General features: G+C 45.3%; 1 protein-coding gene across 2 annotated transcripts; it reads left to right on the top strand.

Annotated features, from left to right (window-relative positions):
* Window positions 1-1,714: 1,714 nt before the first annotated feature.
* LOC109777411 (probable cyclic nucleotide-gated ion channel 20, chloroplastic) lies at window positions 1,715-14,406 on the top strand. 2 transcript variants are annotated; one of them, XM_045230067.2, is made up of 13 exons: window positions 1,715-1,961; window positions 2,769-3,221; window positions 3,673-3,858; window positions 4,804-4,902; window positions 6,969-7,106; window positions 7,677-7,931; window positions 8,295-8,561; window positions 8,798-8,943; window positions 11,723-11,800; window positions 12,878-13,007; window positions 13,282-13,528; window positions 13,612-13,774; window positions 14,070-14,406. In XM_045230067.2, the coding sequence occupies exons 2-13, from the start codon at window positions 2,778-2,780 to the stop codon at window positions 14,236-14,238; spliced, it is 2,322 nt and encodes a 773-aa protein (XP_045086002.1). In that variant the 5' UTR covers window positions 1,715-1,961; window positions 2,769-2,777; the 3' UTR covers window positions 14,239-14,406. The 2 variants fall into 2 exon arrangements, with proteins under 2 accessions (XP_045086002.1, XP_073358482.1); XM_073502381.1 differs by having other exon boundaries at window positions 1,729-1,961; window positions 2,753-3,221.
* The last annotated feature ends 11,723 nt before the right edge of the window (window positions 14,407-26,129 follow it).

Genomic DNA, 26,129 nt, shown 5'->3' with positions numbered 1-26,129 from the left:
TTCTGTAACTTCAAAAATTCTGTAAAATTAGGACAACGTGGGCAATTTGTATATCAATGATGTGTAAAAATTCAGAATTTTATCACGTTTCTAGTGAATCATAGTAATTCCAGTACTGAAAGCAAAAGTTTTTGTTTTTGTCACAGAATCAAGTCAAATACCAATCAAATCATCTGAAAGGCTTTACTGGGCACAAACAATAATTAAAATATAAATACACATTCGAAACAGTAGCAATAATTGTGTCAACACACCAAAACAGAAAGTAAAAGAAATAAATTTAAGATAACTATTGGATTGCCTCCCAATAAGCGCTATTGTTTTACGCCCCTATCTAGACGTAAGGTATTGTTTCAAGTATTGTCATCCTTCATATCAACTCCATAAGTGACCCTCATAATAGATTCATATGGCGACCTAACTCTCTTTCTAGGGAAGTGTTTCATCTCTTTTTTTAATGGAAATTGCAACCTTATATTTCCTTCTTTCATATCAATAATAGCACATACGATTCGTAGGAAAGGTCTACCAAGTATTATTGGACAAGACGAATTGCATTCAATATCAAGCACAATAAAATCCACAGACACATAATTTCTATTAGAAAGTATGAGAACATTATTTATTCTACCCAATGGTTTCTTAATAATTGAATCCGCTAAGTGTAGATTAAGGGAACATTCATCCATATCGGTGAGACCTACCACATCACATAAAGATTTTGGTATACCAGAGGGGTGGGCCAAGGTAAATACCGACACGACTTTTAATCCAGTCACAAAGAATTCGAAGATCGGGGTTGTGGTCAGAAACTGTAAAGGATAAATCCTCATGGCAGCTGCAATTATTGGAGGTAGAAGCCACAATCTAGAAGAGGGCGAAAACCATGCAATTGTTGAAGGGATCAATCTCTACGCTGAGCGAGTGACCATCTCTAGTTGTCGAGGTTGATAATCTATGTGCCATCCGAAATCTGCAACAAAGAGGGAATACTCGGTCTCTATCCTGCTTCCACTACAAAGATGTATGTAAAATCTCAGAGACTAGAAGATGTCAAATTCGAGCATACTCCTCGAGGGGCCAAGAGGGTTGCTTACACGCTTGCACATGTAGCTGCTAGGAGTGCACACAGATTCATCTGGATCCTCGACGCACCATTTTTTTGAGCTTCTTTTAGATGATTGTAAACATAAATGGAAGGCCCTTTATTCTGAAGAAAAGAAAATAATAGTAATAGCATTTCTCAAAACTTGAAATTTTATAGTGGCATACATCAAATTTACCTTTTTTTTATACCCTTTCATCTTTTCTCCACTTTTCCTTTGAACTAAATGAGCCCTAAAATTGTGATTCTATATTTGCAATCACAATCAGCTCAAGCCGTGAAGAATCGTCCCTCGGGCGGCACCATAATCAGCAAAAAGAAAAAAAGAACGAAGACAAAGGTGGCACGTGAAGGCGACACGCTACGAAATTCCCATCGTCAGCGTTTCCCCAACCCGAGAAGACCAGACCACAGCGGTCGTCCCCCTCCAACCCCCAGGTGGCGCCACGGCCGTGGCAGCCCCTGGGCGGCGCATGACCCCCTCCTCTCGCACAGTCACACTATCCCGCACCCCTATCCCCTCAGGCTGAACCTCGGGGCCCACCTCCCCTCGCACCCGACGCGCCCACCCTGTCAGAGAGACAGATCACGCCACCTAAACCCTCACTCTTCTCGTCCTTCCCGTGCGAACAGGAGACGTCTTGTTGACTCCTCTGCTCCGCTCTGCTTTGCTCCCCCCCAATCCCTCCTCTGCACTCCGCGCCTTCGCGGCGAAGCCACATAAAAAAATTGCTTGAGAAACGCCAGGAAGAAAAGCGGGGCAAAAGCTCTTTCCCACCCCCCTCGCCGCGCGGAATCTGCCGGAGAGCAGCACTATCGCGGCCTCTCCGGCGGGAGAGCTCGCCCCCGTCGTCGGGTTCGTTTGCTTTCTCCCCCTTTCTCCGTGTGACGCCCCGACGCTTCTAGTTCTAGCGGAGTAGGGGAGGGAGGAGGCGTTTTATTTTCTTCTGACGGGTTAATTTCGCGTGATTTCTGGGATTTACAATGCGCGGCGAGGGGCGAGGAATCAGCGGCGGCCGGGAGGAGATGTTTTTTTGGTAGTACAATCGGTAGCATTTGCGTCGCGGGAGGGGCAGATTTCCTGCCCCTTGGCGAGCGTTTTCCTTCCAAGTATCAGCACGGGAGATTGAGATTCGGGGCGGCTTGCCTAAAAATAGAAGATTCGGGCCTCGGAGAGCCGATTCCGTGCTGTTTTATTGGTAAATTTCCCGTGTACTTCTCTCCTGGGGTTCACGGGGATGCTCTGGTAGCCGCTTCAGCCGCCGCCGCCGCCAAATCTCGGTATGCGCGAAGCTCTGCGTGGAGGCATGTCTAGATGGCGGCGAATTGTTTCCTCTTTGTTTCTGTTTTTCATTCATACAGCGTTCGTCCGCTTGGTTGTAACAGTTATATTATTCTATACTATCTATGTCAGTGGCGGAGCTTGGTTAGGGTCAACAGGGGCCAACTTATTTTTCTTCTGCATATTAACACTTGATAGTGACCACGGTATTGGTCAAGTTTTGACATGATACCCCAAATTAGCCCCCTCAGCTCTCCTAAGTTTCATTTAGCCCCCCCCCCCCCCCCCCCCCCCCCCCTTAATTCTTGCTGAAGCTCCGCCGTCTATGTATTAGCTGTTTGATTGAACGTGATTTGCTAATGCAGTGGATGCTGTGTGCAGGGTTAAAAGATGTCTGATCAGGAGAGGGATGATATCCCAATGCTGTTAAGAAATATTGAGCTACCAAGATTTCCCAGAAGTACATCTATGTGTATGCCGGTCAGGGACGAGGATTATGAAGAAGACACTTACGTGCCCCATACCGGACCTCTGTCGAGTCAGCCGTCGAGCCAGGTTGCAGCAGCGGGCAACCCGTTTGTTGTTAGCAGGCACACACCGGATAATAGGCCGCCGCGACATCCGCAGGCAAAACAAGTCAGCAAGCCTCAAGCCGTCATGCCAGAAGACGCTGGAGGAAACAGGTGGTCTCATGGTGGAGATATTCCAAAGAATGAACATTTGATGATGTCTGGACCTTTGGGACAATGTGATAATCCCGACTGTGTCCATTGCCCTCCTGTGTGCAAAAACAAGAGGCATTTCCAACGGGCTCCAAATCATTTTGACAATAAGGTGGTTTTACTTGCTTTGCTACTTACATGATTCACTTTATACTTGATGATTATGCTTAGATCGGTGCACTAATTTTTATGGTAAAACAAACAACCTCAACCAAGTACTGGAATCACCAACATCTCATTTCTGACAAATAACTGAGATCATAGAAGTTTAATACGTCTGATGTTATGGTATAGTTCTTAGCTTGTTTGTCTAGTTAGATCTTCTTAAAACAATGGTTGAAATAGTTCTTAAAACTCTTACAGCTTTTGACTGGTACTAATCATCAAGTATAAAACAATGGTTGAAATAGTTCTTAAAACTCTTACAGTTTAATACGTCCGAGGTTATGGTATAGTTCTTAGCTTGTTTGTCTAGCTAGATCTTTTTAAACAATGGTTGAAACAGTTCTTAGAACTCTTACAGCTTTTGACTGGTACTAATGTGGGTTTCTCCTCTTTTGAAGCTTCATAATATTCTCTATAGTCACCATCGTGGTTGGAAGAAGAGCATTGAGCGTTTCCTTTCGTACATTCCGATTATGAACCCACATGCGAAGGTTGTTCAACAATGGAATCAATTCTTTGTGATATCATGCCTGGTTGCCATCTTCATCGACCCCCTATTTTTCTTCCTGTTGTCAGTAGAGAAGGTAACATTTTACAAATTTGCCAGCTAACAACTCCGTTCTTTCTACACGTCGTCTTGGAGAATTGACACATTCTCCAATGGACACCCTTTTCTGAGAAAATGGTAGGAGCCCTGCCTTTGCATTATGTGAATGCAAGTTCTTTGAAGCACTGTATGCCTCTGCAAAGAGTTAGGCGCATCAATATACTACCTCTGTAAACTTTTATAAGACCTTTTAGGTCACTACTTTAGTAATAACATCTGTACATTTTCTACTTGCCTACTAGTAAACATTATTGAAAGATAAGTCCAGCAATAACATCTGCACCACTTTTAAGAAAATCAAAGATATTTTACCTCTGGCCTCGCATCATAGATGCATGCGGCCTATGTTTATTACAGCAAACTTCAAGAGTGTCAAACAAGAAAAGTATGACATGCCAAACTCACATGGAAAATCAAAACACTTGTGTATATTAGGCATTAGCAGTCAAAGTTTAAAAAGGCTGATTCTTCGCATCATAAAATATCACATAAACAAGAATGGAGTACTATAAAAATGACTAATACATTAGATAGGTTTGGTTAGATGCGTACATCTGTCTGCTGGTGCTATTTTGTAAAGCTCAGTTGTGGTGCCTTGCTAATTTCTAAACTTGTAATTATTTTGCTGACTTCGGGTGATGCTGTGACGTTTCTGGACATGTGTTGGATGGTATTACTCCATACTTCCACCTCAGAGAGTTGATATCTATTGTGGTGATAGCGGTAGGAGCAAGAAGGTTTCATAACGTTTTTCAGGGAGCACTCACCCTCAAAAGTCATTACTATAGACACATTAAATCAGTTGTCTCAAGGATTTGCAATGTGAAGATATGTTGGGACTAGTCAATATTAGTTTTTCTTGCTGTTGTAATTCTGATCAAAACAGACGGCACTTGTGATTTTCCTTTTGGGTTCAATGCAGGATAAGAAATGCATAGTATTCAACTGGAAGTTGGCGACAGGACTTGCCGTTGTGAGAAGTGTTTCTGATGCTATTTATTTTCTGCACATGCTTCTTCAGGCAAGTGGTCAATCGGTTGTTATATTCTAGTATAATCTAGACAATGCTTTACATTTTACCAGCATGGATGAAGTACGTACAAGATGTAATGATGTGAATGACATATTGTTAACTTAGTATGCATACTAAACTATCCTTGTACTGTTAAACCTAATAGCTTGTTGATTCTATTTCGAATGGTTTTTATTGTCTTGTTAATTCGTTTCACATACTACTAGTGTATATTAAATTTTAGACAAAATAGCTGACCAGGTCAAAAATTCTACCATGAAAGAAATATCTTGTCAACATAAAAACTTGACCACCTTATTTGTTTTTTCGAAACAGCCACCAGGGGGGAGAAATCCCTACCTGAATATGATCTCATTACAAAAAGAGATTGATCCAGTTTATAAGGAACTGGATCAAAAACCTTAAGAGCCCAAGGGGCAAGCGTGCCGAGGCAGGAAAACAGGAAACACACACACACACACACACACACAAAACCAAGTACACAGTTACAACACACCGCAAGGAACAACTGTGTAGACCAACAGATGGATTTAGGTGACTGTAGAGATGCTGCACAGGTTATGACATAAGCACATACATGGAACACTAGCAACAGAGAGGAGACAATAGGGAGGCAAACTTCAAAATACACACATTAAAGTTCCAACAAGATGACACACTAGCCATCGAAGGGTAGACCGCAGGTAGTCATGTCAAGTAGTTGTCCCATTACCAATTCCGTGCCATCCAGCACCCAAAGGAAGGGTGGTCATAGCCCAGGAGAGAATTAGAATGGAGGCGGGAAGGCTCTGGCTCGACGAACAAGCACGAGGGAGAAGCGCCCTTTCGCCGCCTGAAGGGAGGAAGTGGCGAGAAAGGGCGAGGAAGAAGTGACATGATCGTAGAGTTCCGCTAGTGAAAATATCTCCACCGGAGGGAGGTCATAGCCCAAGGTGAAGTGTAAATGAAGGGCACACACAGCACGAGAGAGATGACAACAATGGTCACCCAAGGGCTGCATGGTGGGCACGCAGAAGCCAATCCTGCAGCCGTGGCGCGGGATCCGGTGGTCGGAGAGCTCATAGGGCGGCAGCTGCGCTGGTCGAGGTCAGAGGGCTCGCCGTTCACCAACGGGAGCCAGCAGGCGCTGACCGGTGCAATGTAGGCGGATCCATGGAGGGGGATGCAGGATGCAACTTTGAAGGATTAGATCTGAGGGGCAGTGGGGGGCTCTTGGTCGTGTGAGGAAGGAGTCTCGTCGTCGTCAGCCGGCGGCGGGCTTTGCCCTCCGTTGTGTGCTGGCGGCGGCGAGGAGAGTGACGGAGGATAGGGTGGCAGTGGCAGGCAAGTGGGGTTTCCGCCCGAGCCGCCTCAGAGAGATGCCCAGGGGGTTCGGCCAGACCGTGGTCAATCTTGTTCCCGTTGAAGTGTATATGTGGATTGCCTATCCCTTTCCATCAGTTCAGACTTTTGGTTGCGTTGGCTAGTGCATGAAGCTTAACATGGTATCAAAGCCTAAGGTCTTGAGTTCAAATCCTGGCTTTCACAATTTTATCCAAAATTTGCTGCTGCCCCCCTTTGTGTCCACGTATAGGCCTCTTGAGTCTATTCACGTGTTGACTTCCAGCGTCATACGTGACAGGGATGTTGAAGTGTATATGTGGATTGCCTAGCCCTTTCCATCAGTTCAGACTTTTGGTTGCGTTGGCTAGTGCATGAAGCTTAACAGTTCCATGTACTGTTGTCATCCCACCTTATTTGTTATGTGGGTTTTGTGCAAAGACTTGAAGTTGAATTAGATCTGTTCCACTGATACTGGGCTTGTCTCTGAATATAGATCTGTTTCACATATACCAATTTGTGAACATCAACCAAATATTTTGTCTAGTGGTAGTCTTTTGTTGAACAGAACTCACGGGGGAAATGGAGCTGCATTTTTTGTTATAATAATTTTGAAGGTTCTATTTTATTCGTGTGTGCTCTCTACTTTGATCTCAGTTGTGCTGCCAACAATTGTTATGTAGCTTCAAACTTATGTCATGATATTGATGAACATAATGATACTTCTCTTTCAGTTCAGACTGGCTTATGTAGCTCCAGAGTCAAGAGTAGTGGGAGCTGGAGATTTAGTTGACGAGCCAAAGAAAATAGCTGTTCATTATCTCCGTGGTTATTTTTTACTTGATTTCTTCGTTGTGCTTCCACTCCCTCAGGTGACTAAGACTTTCTACATTGATACCAGTCGTTTTAGATATCAAGCTTCCTCATCTCATTCCTAACAAGGACCACTTGTTATTTGTGCCAAAATATTTGTTCTAAGCCACACTCAAAATACATGTATAATGTATTGCATATTTTGACTTGCTTTGGTTGCGCACGTTAGTCAACTGGTGTAGTTTCAAACATATTTAGGCGAACCAGAAACTGCAAAGATCATATATAATTTGGCATAACAGTGATTATAAGAAGGCAAAATGAAGGTCATGCTTACATAGGATCAACACATTTTAGCTCAGCTGATAATATATATTCCTAATAAATTTGCATGCATGCAAATTTCCTTTCTATGCAGCAACTGTTCTGATCTTTTTTTCTAGATGGATTAATGGTTCTCATCTGCTTACTGTTCCAGTTACTCGTATAAACCAGGGAGGATTGCTCTCTTTTTCAAGTTCGTGACCAAAATAGACATATCATTGAAAGAATTTGACTTCCTGTGAACTTCCTTGCTATGTTTGTGCCATGTACTAGCTGCTAAGTTTTTTCTTTGTTGCTTGATCAAGGTGATTATATTGGCGATTATCCCTAGATCTTTTGGCTTATCAACAACAGCAGATGATGCGAAGAATTATTTGCGTGTCATTATTCTTCTTCAATATGTCCCCCGCATCATCAGATTTGTACCATTGCTCGGTGGTCGTCAGTCTGCCACTGGATTCATATTTGAGTCAGCATGGGCTAATTTTGTGATTAATCTTCTAATGTTTGTTTTGGCGGGTCATGTCGTCGGTTCATGTTGGTACCTTTTTGGATTACAGGTCAGTTCATTTTTTATTGCAATTTACAGAACCATAAAGTTAACTTCCTCAGTTGTATTTTACTAGTGCAAGAATATTACTCTCCGCTGGCATTGTTATAGAGAGTGGTCCTGAAGACACGTCCAGTTGCATTTAGTTCTAACATTTTTTGAGAAAAATATGTGGTCTGACTTAACTGCAACTAAAAGGAAAAATGTGATAGAATGTTAAAAGCTGCCAGATATTGCTGCTTAATTTAATTTGAACTATGTCTCAGTTATGTATACTTCAGCAGTTATCCTTGATCATAAGTTATTCAATTTGCATAGTCAGTGCTTAACACCTGATGCCTATAAAATACTTCTGTTTCATATTTTGTCACAGAGGGTTAACCAATGCCTACAAAATGCTTGTTCTGTGTCAAACATTTCATCGTGTAAGGTTTTCCGAGACTGTGGACTCAACTTTGATATTGGAGGGCAGAATGAGCAAATTAGTCAGCAATGGGTTAATGAGCCAGCCTCAACAGCTTGTTTTGACACCGGGAATGATACTAATTTCCAGTATGGGATTTATCAGCAAGCTGTTCTGCTGGCTACGAAACACAGTGCTGTTACACGCTATGTATATTCATTATTTTGGGGTTTTCAGGTATTTTACATCTATTGCCCGTGTTCTTCTATTTCACTCAGGTATCCCTTTTGTTGTACTTGACATGTGGTGAATAGACTTTTCCACAACATTCTTCCTTATTTTTACCTTTTCTTATCTCCGTACGGAATCTACTTACCAGTGATGTTCCCATCTATTTGTACATGTTTTAATTTAGAGAATTTAAGTTTATTCTTGCTGACATTTATTTTTGAATGTAAATGGTTCCATTTCAGCAAATCAGTACTTTGGCTGGAAATCTTATCCCAAGTTACTTCGAAGGGGAAGTCCTCTTCACTATGGCTATTGTTGGTTTGGGACTGTTGCTTTTTGCACTACTCATCGGGAACATGCAAAATTTTCTCCAAGCTCTTGGAAGCCGGTATGGGGTTATTACTGCTAGCTTATTTATCATGCTGTATGATCCACCTTGCTATCAATGAGCTCACACTACCTTTCCATGGAAACCTCATGCTAATTATTCATTACTGACATGAGATGATGGTAGGAGCTAGGATCCTACCTGGTCTAGGGCGTAGGTTGTACGGGAAGGGGGAGGGTTGACGGAGATGCGATCGCGGCTGCCGGCGGCGGGGCGCCGTGGCGCGATGAAGAAGAGGCGGCGGCGGCGCAAGAGGCGGCTAGGGTTAGGTCTCCCAGCTCCCTTCGGAAAGCCGAGCAAATAATGATTGCTTCTTGCTTGATTAGATTGATACATCTCCTCTCCTTATATAGAGAGAGGTTTACTTGACTCCTAATCAAACGATCCTAATAACGATAAGATAATTGGGCTAAGCCCCTAATAATGATAAGATAACTTGGGCCACAACCCACTGGGCTAAACCCCTAATATGCTGGTCATAACACTTCTCCCCGCCTGCACAAACAGCTCGTCCTCGAGCTGTAAGGTGGGGAAGCGCTTGCTGAACTCCTCGAGGTGATCAACCAGCGTCAAACACCTTCGCGACAGCTGGGACGGCCAGGCCGGCGGCGACGGCGTCCTCCGAAATGTAGTCTGCAGCCTCCAGGTAGAAGTCGCGGGCAGACGTGGCCGGGCGTGTAGGGCTCGTCGCAGTTGAAGCACAACCCTTGGCGGCGACGCTCGAGTAGCTCGGCCGAGGTGAGCCGGCGGAACGGGCGCGCCGCGGTCGCGGCGAGGGGTGCCGCGGAAGCCTGAGCAGGCCGAGCCTGCGTGGGAACATCCGGCCAGGGACGGTGATTCCTGCTGGATGGCCACTGCGCGGCGCTCGAACGCGCGGGCGTAGTACATGGCCGTTTGGAGATCTTGGGGTCCCTGAAGCTCCACGTCCACGCGGATGTGATCCGGAAGTCCACCGACGAAGAGGTCGGCCCGCTGCTGCGCCGTCACGCCTGACGCGTGGCATGCCAGAGCCTGGAAACGGTCGGTGAAGTCTTGAACCGTGGAGGTGAAGGGAAGGCGGCCTAGCTCTGCCAGGCGGCTCCCGCGGATCGGTGGCCCAAAACGAAGGAGGCAGAGCTCGCGGAAGCGCTCCCAAGGGGGTATGCTGCCCTCATCCTGCTCGAGGGCGTAGTACCAGGTCCGTGCCGCGCCGCGGAGGTGGTAAGACGCGAGCCAGGTATGCTCCGAGGCGAGGGTGCGCTGCCCGCGAATGAACTGCTCGCACTGGTTGAGCCAGTTGAGGGGGTCCTCCGTGCCAGTCATAAGTGGCGAAGTCCAGTTTGGCAAACCGCGGCGGTGTCTGAGTCGGAGCGCTGTGGCCGACTGGCTCGGAGGTGCGAAGCAGCGAGGATTGGGGCGCCCGGTCAGCATGGCTGCGGCCCGTGGAGTGCCCCGCCAAGCCGGAGGGATCGTCGAACTGCAGAGTGGGTGCCGGCGGGTCTCCAGCCGACGTGTAGACGGGTGGCGGCGATGATCTGGTCAGCCAGGCCGGTATTGGGGACGGTGACGGCGGGAAGCGCACTTGCTGGATCGGTACGCCTCCCTGCGTGGGTGACCCGGGCCCCGTGTTGGGCGGGGGAGGGGCCGGCAGCTGCGGCGGTACAGACCCGGGTGGAGTGGGGGGCGCAGCGAGGGCCGGGGCCGGCCACTGTGGCCATTGAGGCGCGGCAGCGGGCGGCGGTGGGGCCGGCAGCTGGGGCTGCGGCTGCCCGGACCCGGGAGGCGTCGGGGGCGCAGCGAGGGTCGGGGCCGGCCACTGTGGCCATTGAGGCGCGGCTGCGGGCGGCGGTGGGGCTGGCAGCTGGGGCTGCGGCTGCCCGGACCCGGGAGGCGTCGGGGGCGTGCCGATCGCCGGTGCCAGCCACTGCGGCCAGTGGGGGCGACGGCGGGCGGCGGCTGACCGGGCCAGTGGTGGTGTAGAGGCCCGATCGGCGCCGTGGTGGCCGCGTACCAGGGCAGGGCGGCGGGCCCGGTCGCGGCGTCCGGCTGCTAGCGCGGCGGCTGCCCGTAGGGCCCGGCCAGGTAGAGGCGTATGCCCTGGACGGCGGTGACGAGGTCGTTGAGTACCCCGGTCATCTCCGCCGGCGAGTAGATGGCGACGGGCGGCGCGGTGGAGGGCGGCGGCGTCTGGCCGGTGGAGGCGCCAGCGGTGGAGTCCAGCGGCGCGGTGGAGAGGCAGCGGCGCGGTGGTGACGAGCAGCGGCGGGTTGGGTGGTGGTGCAGACATGATCGGAACCGAGCTACCTGATACCAAATTGGTAGGAGCTAGGATCCTACCTGGTCTAGGGCGTAGGTTGTACGGGAAGGGGGAGGGTTGACGGAGATGCGATCACGGCTGCCGGCGGCGGGGCGCTGTGGCGCGATGAAGAAGAGGCGGCGGCGGCGCAAGAGGCGGCTAGGGTTAGGTCTCCCGGCTCCCTTCGGAAAGCCGAGCAAATAATGATTGCTTCTTGCTTGATTAGATTGATACATCTCCTCTCCTTATATAGAGAGGTTTACTTGACTCCTAATCAAACGATCCTAATAACGATAAGATAATTGGGCTAAGCCCCTAATAATGATAAGATAACTTGGGCCACAACCCACTGGGCTAAACCCCTAATATGCCGGTCATAACAGATGAACCCTTACTTATTATGCATGCTTATGTATCTCAATTAGAACAATTCAGTCAATTATTGTCATTTGTAGCAACATGAATCTTGATGTGGTGTATGAAGTTTTCCTTGTCTTTTTTTAGGAAACTAGAGATGCAACTTAGACGGCGTGACGTTGAGCAGTGGATGAGCCATAGACGACTGCCTGAAGATTTGAGAAGGTTTTACCTTGTGACTTCTAAACAAATATTATTGTTTTACATATTTCATGGTCTTGTACAATTGGTACTGGAAAGAAGTTTTATAGTTTTGACATGTTGCTAATCTACTTTGCTTGTGATGCTTCATGAACTTGTTCTCCGTTATTTGTGCTGTCTCTACAGTTCGTATAGAAATAACAGTTTGCCAAATACTGGTGTAGTCAATCTCTCATGTTTCATGAAGAACTATCTTAAAACTTCATGAAAAGCTATCTTAATTTGTTTCATTGGGACAACAAATGTGTATTATATTTCAAGAACAAGCTTTAAAAGAAGAGTGAATTCCAGTATTTACCCTCTACTTTGACATGGCTTTTAAGTTTAGCAGATTTTCATCCGAATTATCTCATTTAGTGGAAGTTTTTTTTGGTCTTACCCCTTCTAAATTTTCAAGAGCGATCCAACAGGTGTGTCCCAGCCGCCGGGTACACGTAACATGCCATGTCGTGGTTTTCCTTCTGGTTTTTTTCCTGCACACTAACAGGTCGAATGGCTTTACACGGCTTTTTTCTCACTGTCGTCAGGTGTACATACATGCCCATCTTGCAGTTGGTTTAGCTAAACAGTTGCATGTGGGTGCGTGAGACAGATATGGCTTAGGGACACGAACCAGTTCAGATGCAAGGAGGAAACTACGACATGGCTCGTAATGTGTGCCTGACGACCGAACGCACCTAGCAGATCGCTCTCAAAATTTTAAATGGGGTAAAAATTGGCACAACTTCCACTAAATGGGTAAAAACAGGCAAAACTTTCGCTAAATGGGTAATCCAGATGGAAAACAGTTAAATTGGGTATTTAGCATACAAGGTCAAAATAGGAGGTGAAAGCTGGAATTCACTCTTAAAAGACATAAAACAATGATTTAATGCACTAAATTCTCACATAAGTAGTTAACCTTCATACTCGTAACATGTGTCATCTCATGGCAATGTCAATAAAGACCTGAATTGTGGTTTGAAATTTTTTTTCATGTTATTTTTAAGTTTAGTTTTACGCTTCAAAGATAGTAACCGTTGGAGGTTTCTAAATGTACAGGAGGGTTAGACATGCAGAAAGGTTCACCTGGGCAGCCACTCAAGGAGTAAATGAAGAGGAGCTCTTAAGTAATTTACCAGAAGATATTCAAAGGGATATACGTCGACATTTCTTTAGATTCCTTAATAAGGTATGTAATAAGTTGGCTGCAGTACTCTTTAATACGGTATATTTCAGTCAGCACGGTGAGGATAGGAATAAATTAAACATTAAAATTTTAAGAAAAAGAGATTAATGGGTGATCCCAATATAAACAGCTAGAGATCTCAGCAATCTTTTTCCATCGAAAAAGTGGCACGTATTTGATCTGTTCAGTTTGCAGGTTCACCTTAGTATCTATGCCTGTCTAGTAATGACCTCTCCTCTCATTTCTTATGGGATCCCTGAGTGTAATTGTTCTGCAGGTTCGATTGTTCACCTTGATGGATTGGCCTATCTTGGATGCTATCTGTGACAAATTAAGACAAAACTTATATATCAGTGGAAGTGACATTCTTTATCAAGGTGGCCCTGTTGACAAGATGATCTTCATAGTGAGAGGCAAGCTAGAAAGCATCAGTGCAGATGGAAGCAGGGCTCCGTTACAAGATGGAGATGTATGTGGAGAGGAACTCCTCACATGGTACTTGGAACACTCTTCAACGAATAAAGGTCTGCAATATCTGGCCTGCCTGCTTGTTATACTCCATATATAGTTCATAATTTTAGCATCACATGTACTGCTACTGTTTCAGATGGCGGGAAAAGTAGATTTCATGGTATGCGTTTGGTTGCTATACGTACTGTGCGATGCTTAACGAATGTTGAAGCTTTTGTACTTCGAGCAAGTGATCTCGAACAAGTTACTGGACAATTTGCACGGTTCTTGCGTAATCCAAGAGTGCAGGGGGCTATCAGGTAGCCACTTGCTTGTCTGGTTTATCATATTGATCATCATATTACTGTTTATATCAAATAAAGTTAAGTTCGGCCGGAATTGTAGGATGCTGAAGCTGTTGTTTTGATTAATTTTAACAGTGAGAAAATATGAGTAACTTTACTAGTGCCATGTATCGTGGTGATTAAGATTACCAGCTAAAAATTCTTGCATAATAAGAACTATTATATATGGTACTCGAGTATTCATTTTCTGATCTCTGTATTACTACGTTGGCTGATGCCTGAGACTAAATGCTGCAAATGTGTTGGACAGGTATGAATCACCCTACTGGAGGACCATCGCTGCAGCGCGCATCCAAGTCGCGTGGAGGTATCGTAAGAGACGACTAAAGCGAGCTGAAAGATCAAGGCCAAGCGAAGAACCCGATCGTATACCGGGTACATGTTCTCAGTATGCTTTTCAGCCTGGACAGAGGGGGTGATACTCTGCCTAAGTAGGTAGTACTAACTATTGGTTAACAGTTGTCCATCTCCAACTGCTAGAAATCCTGAAATCCGTGCGGGACACAACTCTTCGGTTCTCTGATCTTGTACTTCCAAATGTGTGAAACTAATCTCTTTGTATATATAGATATAATATGGCTTATGTACGGTCTGAGGGTCGATTGTTTTTCTTTTTGGGTGAAAAACATCGGTTAGGTTCCGTGTTAGGGTGTTTGAATAAACCAGAGACAATTCTCAAAAGAAAAAGAAAAAGTAAACCAGACACAAAATTAGGAAAAGAGCCAAATGAACAGTTGAGGGTGGGGGCAAAATGGATTTTTTCTTCCTTAAGAAAGAGAGCATGACAGACAGAAGCTTGTGCCCTCGCTTCATGGTTCCATTTCCAGCACTCGTCTTTTTCTTTTTCTTTTGAAGATGCATTAACCTGCGATAGAAATTAAAATTTATGCGCTGTTATGCTTCTGTCGCCTTATTATTTGTCTATAAATTATTGGCAGTGAGGATCGCCGCAGGAGAAGACAACTAGTTCGTTAGATTAGAAACAAAAATGTTTAGTTTGTCGCGAAGTTGCTGTATTGAGGACAGGCAAGTCCACTTTAAATTGTGATGTTTAGTTTGAATTAAAGAACCATTATGAAATTTAATCTGAGTTAAAAAATGAATTTGTCAAATTTAAATTTTTGTATAACTGCGAAGTTATCTTGAGAGACGCCATAACTATGTGAGATACATGCGCCAGATTCATTTGACAAAACGACTTGAATAATTCACTGAACCGAGTGAAGCCAGACAAAGTCTTTTCAGTATTATTTTACATTGTCATCTCATTATTTGCTCTTTACTTTAAGCTTCTAACGCCCATGTTAATGAACCGAATTATTTCTAAATCCCACAAAGACTTACAGGAACTGTATCCTAAAAGGGAAATCATTCTATTCAGCTGACCTATCGCACGCAGCATTCCGCCACCTACGCAGCCGTTGCATCCTGTTAAAATAGAGATCGACGGAGAACAATCGAGAGAGTTGTAACGTGAATCAAGTAGTCTTTATGTTAGTGTTGGATCCTTTATATACAACATGTACAGACGTCTCCAAAGGAGACGACGGTTTCAAGAGGCGACACTCCAGGGAGAAACCGTTGTGACGGTTCCCACATCGTGCGATTACATGCACGGGGAGAGCGGGGATTATCCCCTAATTAACAATGAGTTAATTATTCTTAACACTTCCCCTAATCATCGCTTGACTGCATTAAGATCCATTCTCTTGATTAAATTTTCCTCCAAAAATCCTGTGGAAAAAATATGAGGAGATAGTGTTTGATATGCTGCCAAAACTCCTTCAAACCCAGTGGAAAAAATAAGGAGAAAATGACGCAACATATAATGGTTATTGTCTCTTTTAACTCAATATGAGAAAATCCATAGAGTTTAGAGAACAACAAATATGCCATGCATACTTTCCTAAAAACCCCGGTGGGGAAAACAGAAAGTATGGCATATGATCATGTGTTGATATTACCTCATTCAAAACTTTTATGAGAACCTGTAAAGTAAACTTACGAAGGGAAAAAGAGTATAATATGATGTATTGAACAGGAACAATTCAGGAAGATACTCCCCTTGATTCTTGCAAAATTCAAAGCCGTCACATACCAATTCCGTGAAAAGTTGGTAGAGACTTCATGAATAAATCAGTCACATGATTTAACTTGCAAGATATGCAATATAGCGATATTGCTTATTACGTAACCTGTTTTCATCCGGGCAACGCAAGACAAATTAACGTTGAGATAATGGTTGGTGAATGTAGCCACGAGGTCTGTTTCAAAGACTCTTCATGAGAGGGCTACCACACCTAGTAGGAACACTAAGCTTGTCTGTGGGGATCTGATCGATGTATCCAATGATATCGGTGTTCACATTTCTGTGAAACTAAAAAACCAGGACAAGATGTTTGATGCATTGGAAATATCTAAAGATATTCTTGAGTACCAACCAATGTGTTTGGTGGATCCAATGGCATTATGAAACGTTGAGTCCCAATATCTCATTTCCATCATCTCTCGGTCTAAATATATCTTTCTCTACGTCTAGAGAATGAACTACCATGAGAGTTATGGATGGAAAAGATTTGTCCACAATGAATTTCTCCAATATATTATGGATATAGACAACATAATATACCATAATGTATGAATGAAGGTGCTCAATTTTGTAGTAACGTGCGGTACTTTGGTTTACCAAAATCCTTCATTTTAAACTCCGTCATTTAGATGATTACATGTGTCGTCATTGCAGACACACAAACATGGATAATCATCATTGTAGGAGTAATCCTTGTGTATAAGGATCTCACTACGTCAGTTGTACCATATGTACTGACAATAATAAGTCGTACGGTGACTTACTGATTTTACACAATGTATGTCGATTCAGAATTGAGATTCCATCGGGAACCATTTATATTTGAATCTAGTGATCCACATGTATATGTAATCACTACATCTATCAACTGCGCAGATAGATGATTTTGTACTGCCAATGATACAAGTTATCAGAAAGAGATTCCACCTCTGGAGAATAGTTGGGTATCTGCGTGAACCCTTGTGTTACAATACTTGCTCTTTGTTTCACCACCTCGTTGTTCTCAATTCTGTTTCCAGAAGAAAACTGGTGTAGGTATTGCTTACGAATACCTTCCCATTATTGAGCAAGATCATTTCTACCTAGATTACACCCTTTGCTTGAGTTCAATCCGAGTGTTGTTCACACTTTGCCATGGCCATGGTCTTTGGATCTGAATCATTTGAAAGGTTTTTGCAATCTAGTTGAGAAATATGTCGACAATTGTAGACTTCCGGTTATATGATTCTCCAGAATCTATATATCAATATAGACTTGATGGAAATATCGTTATCCATGGTGACTGCTCGCAATTTCCCAATGCGGCTGAGTCGGGTATTCAGATGTCCCGGTCATTGTGTGCACTATGACCTGGGTTGGTGGGGGTTTCCCATCCACTAGGTATACTACCCATTAGGTGTCTGTCAACTTAAAGTTGACTTGCATTTACTGATTCACATGCCTTGTTATCCTTGCTTGCGAGAAGTTGAATCCTGATGTACTTCTGCCATACATCTCCCCATGTTGCTTTGAACGGGGAGTGGAGTGGATTTTGTTGGTACCTCCACTCTTTGAAAGATCGTGGATGTCGCCTAAAGGGGGGGGTGAATAGGCGCTTTAAAATAATTACGGTTTAGGCTTGAACAAATGCGGAATAAACCTAGCGGTTAATTTGACAAGCACAAAACCTACAACAACTAGGCTCACCTATGTGCACCAACAACTTATGCTAAGCAAGATAAACAACTAAGTGATAGCAAGATATATGACAAGAAACAATATGGCTATCACAAAGTAAAGTGCATAAGTAAAGGGTTCGGGTAAGAGATAACCGAGACACGCGGAGACGCCGATGTATCCCGAAGTTCACACCCTTGCGGATGCTAATCTCCGTTTGGAGCGGTGTGGAGGCACAATGCTCCCCAAGAAGCCACTAGGGCCACCGTAATCTCCTCACGCCCTCGCACAATGCAAGATGCCGTGATTCCACTAAAGGACCCTTGAGGGCGGTCACCGAACCCGTACAAATGGCAACCCTTGGGGGCGGTCACCGAACCCGTACACTTTGGCAACCCTTGGGGGCGGTCACCGGAACCCGTCAAATTGCTCGGGGCGATCTCCACAACCTAATTGGAGACCCCGACGCTTGCCCGGAGCTTTACACCACAATGATTGAGCTCCGAACACCACCAACCGTCTAGGGCGCCCAAGCACCCAAGAGGAACAAGCTCAAGGGCACCAAGCACCCAAGAGTAATAAGCTTCTCAACTTGTAACTTCCACGTATCACCGTGGAGAACTCAAACCGATGCACCAAATGCAATGGCAAGGGCACACGGAGTGCCCAAGTCCTTCTCTCTCAAATTCCACCGAAGCAACTAATGCTAGGGAGGAAAATGAGAGGAAGAACAAGAAGGAGAACACCAAGAACTCCAAGATCTAGATCCAATGGGTTCCCCTCACATAGAGGAGAAAGTGATTGGTGGAAATGTGGATCTAGATCTCCTCTCTCTTTTCCCTCAAAAACTAGCAAGAATCCATGGAGGGATTGAGAGTTAGCAAGCTCGAAGAAGGTCAACAATGGGGGAAGAACACGAGCTCAAAGGATGAGGTTCATTGGGGAAGAAGACCTCCTTATATAGTGGGGGGAACAATCCAACCGTTACCCCCACTTCAGCCCCGCAGAGAGCGGTACTACCGCTTGCCCCTATAAGCGGTACTACCACTCCCCCTCGCGGTACTGCCACTGAGCCCAGAGCGGTACTACCGCGGTGGCAGGGCGGTACTACCGCATACGAGCGGTACTACGGCCCCCACTGCCGCGGCTAGTACCGTAAAACCCGACACGAAAAAGACCCCTCGAATCGAGGCGGTACTAGTACGAGACCGTAGCGGTACTACGGCTGGGGCCACCAGCGGTACTACCGCTCTGGAGCGGTACTACCGCTTGTAGCACCCAAGCGGTACTACCGCTCCGGCCCGCGGTACTACCGCTAGGAAACCAAAACTGCCATAACTTCTGCATATGAGCTCCGAATTGAGCAAACTCAAGCTTGTTGGATTGAGAAAGACGAGTAGCATCAAAACAGAGACTGGTTATAGTAAGAAGAGGCAGGGGAGGTATGCCAACAAATAGAGGAGTGAAACCTCCAACCGAGAAGAACCGGCATAACCTCCAACATCGAAAACATCATAGAAGATGCGAGTGAACTCCGTTTTCGATGAACTCGAGCTTGTCATCAAGATGACCATAAGCTCCAAAACTCACAAAGAGAAGAACCAAACAAGAACCAATAAAGATGATGCAAGGATGTAATGTTTGAGCTCTCTATGAACGATACGATCAAGCTACTCATCGAGAGCCCCCCTTGATAGTACGACAATCGATCCTATAACCCGGTCTCCCACCTACCATCATGAGACCGGTAAAATAGAAAACCTATCAAGAGCAAACCTTTGCCTTGCACATGGTCCACTTGAGCTAGATGATGACGATCTTGACTCCCTCAAGTTGGACCACCTTTCTTGGTTGCGTTGGCTTGATGAAGACTAGTTGATTGCTCCCCCATGCTCCACTATGGGTGAGCCACTCTTCCGCACATCTTCACAAGTCCATTGTCACCACAATGGACGGCAAGCTTCAAGCATTTGATCTCTTCATGATGCTTCACTTGGACTTGCACACCGCAACATCTTCACAAGTCCATTGTCACCACAATGGACGGCAAGCTTCAAGCATTTGATCTCTTCATGATGCTTCACTTGAACTTGCACACCGCAACCTAACCCTACAAAGAACTCTCACGAAGATCATGGGTTAGTACACAAAGCGTAATTGACAATGCTCACCACACCATGGGATCGCTTGATCCCTCTCGGTACATCTTGTACGCTTTGTGAGTTGATCAAGTTGATTCACTCTTGACTTAGTCTTGATCAACCATGAATCTTTTCAACTCTCTTTATTTGGATGATGTCTTGAAGATATACATGAATGATCACACAATCTTCTTCTCCAAGACATGCTTGCAATAAGCTCAACTCTCACATGACCAATCTTTGGATAATTCCTTAATAACACCTTGGTCACCACATAAACTCCTTGAAACCAACACATGAACTTCAAGAAATGCCTATGGACAAATCCTTCAAATATAACTCAAAGCAACCATTAGTCCATAGAAATTGTCATCAATTACCAAAACCAAACATGGGGGCACCGCATGTTCTTTCAGCAGGATTATAGAGTCGTGTGACACCTTTATAGTCAGTAAATGAATCTGGCAGGTTATTTGCAATGTGTTGCAAATCTCTGAACGCATGGTTCAGATATTTGAGTACGTGGATTTGAGGCAGAAATGTGTTGAACATTCCACTAATTTTCTGGCACTCTTTATGGTACTTGAAATCTCCCCCTAATGCCTGGAAATGTTCCTCATTGAATCAACATACTGGCCTTGAATAACTCCCATGTGAGGGGCTTGAGGTATTGACGGTAATACAATTATTCCTCACATAGATCCCAACTATATGTTGAGGGGCCGATGATGTATGTTGGGGTGGTGATGTTGGTATGCAACCGAAATATCGCAGATGGGAAATACTTGGTAGATTTCCACGTATCAAAGATAGAGGGGAATAATAGTATGCAGTTTGGTCATGAGCGTGTAAAACTGCATGGCTTCAACATAAAGTTGGTAAATTGCAATTCCAAAGTAAAGATAATGCAATGAGCTTAATTCTTTGGATATAGGATTCTACCAAACCATTTCAAGTCTAGACATTAGGACAAATTGCTAAACTTCAATCCGAGGGCCATAGAGAAAGGCACTCAAGGAGAATTCTGCAATGCTATCCATACGATTTTCTTGAAATCGATGTCAGGATAATGAGCCAATGGCTTCGTGTGAATAAAGCACACTTGAGACCATCGTGTAGATGTGTCTTTGGAAAACCATGGATACCTGAATAGTCTAGTCAATGGTTGGGAAGATCCACTTACCTCGACTTGATGCATTCAAAGAGTCCGAGTGGTTCAGCATACACTTTAAGGTGTACGAGCCTTAAAATTTGCCTTCCTGTGTCACATGTAGTGCACATAAAATCCAAATATTGTTAGAATTTAGCATCATAATAATCATAAACCACTGAAATTGCTGATAGTTTTGGTTTCAACCCAATGTCAATGATGACCAAAGCAGGAATGCCAAGTTTCTCAAGCAAAAGACACTCTGGAATACTATCTCGTACGCAACATGTGCTACGGGTTTTGTAGTATGTGTAGTGCAATGCCGATGATACATAGAGAATGTGCTTGCCATATCCGTTGCATATGGTAAAGAGAAGTTATTTCTCTTTCTTGTCATCATAAGTTTCGCTATGGAAACTATTTTGATGAATACCTCCATAATTTAGTAGGGTACGATTAAACATGGGAAGCATAAAGCATCCCGATGTTACTCGAGTACCCACAGGGATAGTAAATATGACTCGAGTTGAGCCAACAAAATACCTCATCGCGTCTAGCAATTTTAAAATATCTCCTTTCTCTCAATGAGAGTGGAAACATTGGACTTCCCTGAGTATAGAGTTTGTGGTGCATATGTCCACAAGGTACATATCTTTTTCATCGGATTGACTCCCGTAGAAATCTATATATAGACATGAAGATTCTCAATATGAAAATCACTGTCAGATATATAGAATACATACAAATGTATTTGTATCAAAGTGCTGATACAATATATTGTGATATACAATATATGATGACAACATACTTATATTGTTGTTACAACATCGTAAATGGGCATTAATTATATTGACCACTCAGGAGATTGAAAGACTATTCATAGTCTCCAAACATGTCGGTTGAGGCATATTCAACCATCACATTCTCTGTGCCCATAGGGTCCCGTCATAGCTGGTGATGTCGGATTGAAGGTTGAAGTAAGATTCAAACCTTTGCCCTTGAGGTTCATTGTATCCCAGGAATTGCTGATACAGAATAACCAGATGCTGAGATCTGAATCTAGTGCCTTATGATATATAAGACACCATTTTTTCTGTTAGCAGTGTGATATAGCCAGGAACCGTCGCGTCGATGGAATTGCCCCGCTGGGAGCATGCTGATAACGTGTTAAAATAGAGATCGACAGAGAACAATCGAGAGAGTTGTAAAGTGAATCAAGTAGTCTTTATTGATAGTGTTGGATCCTTTATATACAACATGTACAGATGTCTCCAAAGGAGACGACGGTTCCAAGAGGCGACGCTCCAGGGAGAAACCGTTGTGACGGTTCCACCATCATGCGATTACATGCACGGGGAGAGCGGGGATTATCCCCTAATTAACGATGAGTTAATTATTGTTAACACATTCCATTTGATCAACCGCACATGCTCACATCTGTTTTTGCTAGCCCCAACCAGCCACATGCCCCCTTACAAGTGGCGAAGCTTCGAAGAAAATACTGGGTGGGCCAGCTCAAAGGAGAGTACCAAAAGTTATAAAATTCTCAACCATACTATCCTATTTTTTCATAAATTGAATTTTGAAGTATTCAAAGTGTTATAAATAGCCGACAACTTCGAGGGAAATTGGCATTGATTGATAAATGCGCATTTTAGGAGAAAAGAAAAGTACATATGTGGCTCAGCAGCCAGCAGTGCTCGTTGAATCTGGTACTGCTACATACATGTCATCAGTTTCCATGAGGAGAGAGCATCCAGGCTTGGACTGATCATCTAAACCCGCAGCTTAGTACTGCAGGTGATGGGCTGGGTTGGCTTCCGATGCATAGGTAAAATAAAAGAGCACAAATCCTGGGTGGGCCACAGCCCAGTTTGGCCCGAAGGATGATCCGCCGCTGCCCCTTACCTCATCTCCAGAAACCTCCACCGTCGCTGAATCCTATTCGGCGCCTTAAGCGCCGAATACAGGCCATTTTGTACAGGGCGCACACCCCCGTTTACACTTGGTTTCATAGCGGGCCGGTCCATCCCGCTTTGTTGTTTGTTTCTCAACCATACTATCCTGTTTTTTCATAAATTGAATTTTGAAGTATTCAAAGTGTTATAAATAGCCGACAACTTCGAGGGAAATTGGCATTGATTGATAAATGCGCATTTTAGGAGAAAAGAAAAGTACATATGTGGCTCAGCAGCCAGCAGTGCTCGTTGAATCTGGTACTGCTACATACATGTCATCAGTTTCCATGAGGAGAGAGCATCCAGGCTTGGACTGATCATCTAAACCCGCAGCTTAGTACTGCAGGTGGTGGGCTGGGTTGGCTTCCGATGCATAGGTAAAATAAAAGAGCACAAATCCTGGGTGGGCCACAACCCAGTTTGGCCTTAAGGAAGATCCGCCGCTGCCCCTTACCTCATCTCCAAAAACCTCCACCGTCGCTGAATCCTATTCGGCGCCTTAAGCGCCGAATACAGGCCATTTTGTACAAGGCGCACACCCCCGTTTACACTTGGTTTCATAGCGGGCCGGTCCATCCCGCTTTGCTGTTTGTTTCTTGAAAACCCCCAAAAAAGGTGCGCCTGCCGCGACTCAAACCCCGCCCGTTCGTTTAGCTAGCGATCGCACCAACCAGTTGGACTAGTTGACCTCATGTGGTAGAATCGTTCTTTTTCTTTTCTTTATAAAACGAGAAAAAGGCATCTGTTTTTCCGGTTTTCTTTCTATCTTTGTTTTTTCTCTTTCTTAAAATTCGTGAACTTTTTCAAAGGCGACCAAAAAAACCGGTGAACTTTTTTCAAATTCGATGAACTTTTTTCAAAAATCGGTGAACTTTTTTTTCAATTTGATGAACTTTTTTTCAAACTCGATGAACTTTTTGTCAAACTCGATGAACTTTTCGTCAAATTCGACGAACTTTTTCAAATCCGATGAACTTTTCTTCAAATCCGATGAACTTTTTTCAAATCCGATGAACTTTTTTTCAAATCTGATGAACTTTTTTCAAATCCAATGAACTTTTTTTCAAATCCGATGAACTTTTTTCAAATCCGATGAACTTTTTTTCAACTTAGATGAACTTTTCTCAATTTTTGTGTTCAAATTTTGATTAACTTTTTTTAGAATTGATGAACCTTTTCAAATTAGTGAACTGTTCTTGAAATTCGTAATTTTTTCAGATCCATGTGTTCTTGAGATTTGTGAACAAAGCAACATAAAAAAAAGAAAAAAACAACGAAGGAACAAAAGATGCACGAAGGAAAAGGAGCTAGCGATCAACAGTTGACCGGTCAACCACGAGAAGTGAACCACAATGCGATCGTCCTTTTGTGTTAGAAATCAGGAAGCGATGGTCGAAAGGCGCACGTTGAACGAGCTGCGCGGCTCTTTTTGGGCCAGCCCACATAACTAGGCGCGTGGGCGCTGGGTTCGTTTGCTGGCGCATAAGGCGCCAGCGAGGAGCTCTCTCCGCCGTCTTCTCCCAACCATTTTCTCTCGTTCTCTCTATGAGCTCTCACCCCCTCACAAGACGCAGGTTCCATTTGCCACCGCCTGAAGCTGCCTCTGGAACAAGACCTCAAGTCGCGTCCCGCCGTCCTGGGGAGCACCGGCGTCAGCGTCCACCGTCGTGGACAGCCAAGGACGCCGCCTCCCCGAGCTCAGTCACAACTGTCGGTGCCGCCGCAGCAACAGTTCCCGCGACTATCCTACTGCTACGCCGCGTGGCCACGTTTATGCAACAAGACCTATGTTGCAAAAACAAATATGCAACAATACCTTTGTTGCAAGAAAAAAACCAGGAACAAGATCTGAGGTGGAAAAAAAAATTCTCAAACTAATTATGCAAAATGACCACTGTTGCAAAAAAAAAACTCAACCACAACCTTTGTTGCAAATGTTTCTGCAACAAGACCTGTGTTGCAAAAGGGTTCTCGCAACACGATTTCTGTTGCAAAAGTGAGGACGGCGCTCGGGCATGAGATCGTGTCATATCTGACGGCTCAGCGGCTGACGCGTAGCACACCCCATCTTAAAAAAAAGTTGGAGCACGAGCTCTAGTTAGTCTTATATTTTTGAATAGTGTTAAAATGGTATTTTTGAAGTTTCAAAAAAATTAGAAAAAAATTCAACATGTTCATATGGATGGATATTACACAATAGGAAAGTTTGGTGATGAAATAAGTAAACATGTGAGCTATACAAAAAATGACAAAATGATGATTTCTAATAATGAATAATACATGCACTGTTCATCTTTTCAAAATCACTGTTCTATCACGCAGAATTCTTTTTGGAATTTTTAAAACTTTAAATATGATTTTTAAACTATTCAAAATTAATAAGGTCCTCTAATGCACCCGAGCTCCAAAAAGTCACTGTATCTTCGCTACGAAATCAAAACAGTCATGTCTATACATTTTTTACAGGCACCGCACGCGCCACGCAGGACACGCTCGGTCCGCCGGTCATCGCGTCTACTTGCGCCCGCGACCGTTGACGTCGACGTCGCCGGCGCGGAGGACGACGTCGCGGATGTTCGTGACGAACTCGTCCCAGCCGAGCCACGAGCCCCGCACCGCGGGGTCGAAGCTCGCCGAGAACACCCCGTACGGCACGCCCAGGAGGAGGCCGAACAGCAGGAACGCCACCCAGACGGGCGGCTGCAGGTCGTCGAGCCCGGTGGCCGCGGCCGCCGCGCGCAGGGCCGCCTCGCCGGCCGCGGTGGCCGCGAGCGCGGCCGCGGGCACCCGCCGCGCCGTGCGCCACAGCACCTCCTCCGACTCGAGGAACGAGAGGTCGCCGCCGCGCTCCCGCCGCCCGACCCACTCGTCCCACTCCTCGTCGCTGACCGACGCGTCCGCCACCAGCAGCGACCCGAGGACGAAGGAGGCGAGGGAGTAGACGAGCGGCATCCACGCGGGGACGCGGTCGACGCCCGCGGCGTCGCCGAGGTAGCCCAGCAGCGCGGGCACCCCCGCGAAGGAGAAGGCCGCGACGGCCGGGAGCTTCCAGAGCACGCCGAGGTCGGGGCTCCGGCCCGGGAGGTCGGCGTCGAGGAGGGACCGGAGGAGCTCGTCGTCCTCGCCGCCGAACACCTCCGACTCGTCGGCCAGCCCCGCGTCGACGAGGTTCTGGAGGAAGGTGCGGAGGTCGTTGTTGCTGTTCCGGTAGGCGTCGAGGAGCTTCCCTGCCAGCGTCCCGAGATCGTCCTCGGGGGGCTTGCTGGCCTCGTCTTCGGTGGCGTCCGTGCCGCGGCTGCCGCCGGGGCTCGAGCGA

This window comes from Aegilops tauschii, chromosome 6 (genome assembly GCF_002575655.3).
Source record: "Aegilops tauschii subsp. strangulata cultivar AL8/78 chromosome 6, Aet v6.0, whole genome shotgun sequence".
In the NCBI taxonomy this organism is placed as follows: Eukaryota; Viridiplantae; Streptophyta; class Magnoliopsida; order Poales; family Poaceae; genus Aegilops; species Aegilops tauschii.
The sequence above is the reverse complement of the archived record's forward strand: the minus strand, read 5'-3'. Positions and strand labels throughout refer to the sequence as shown.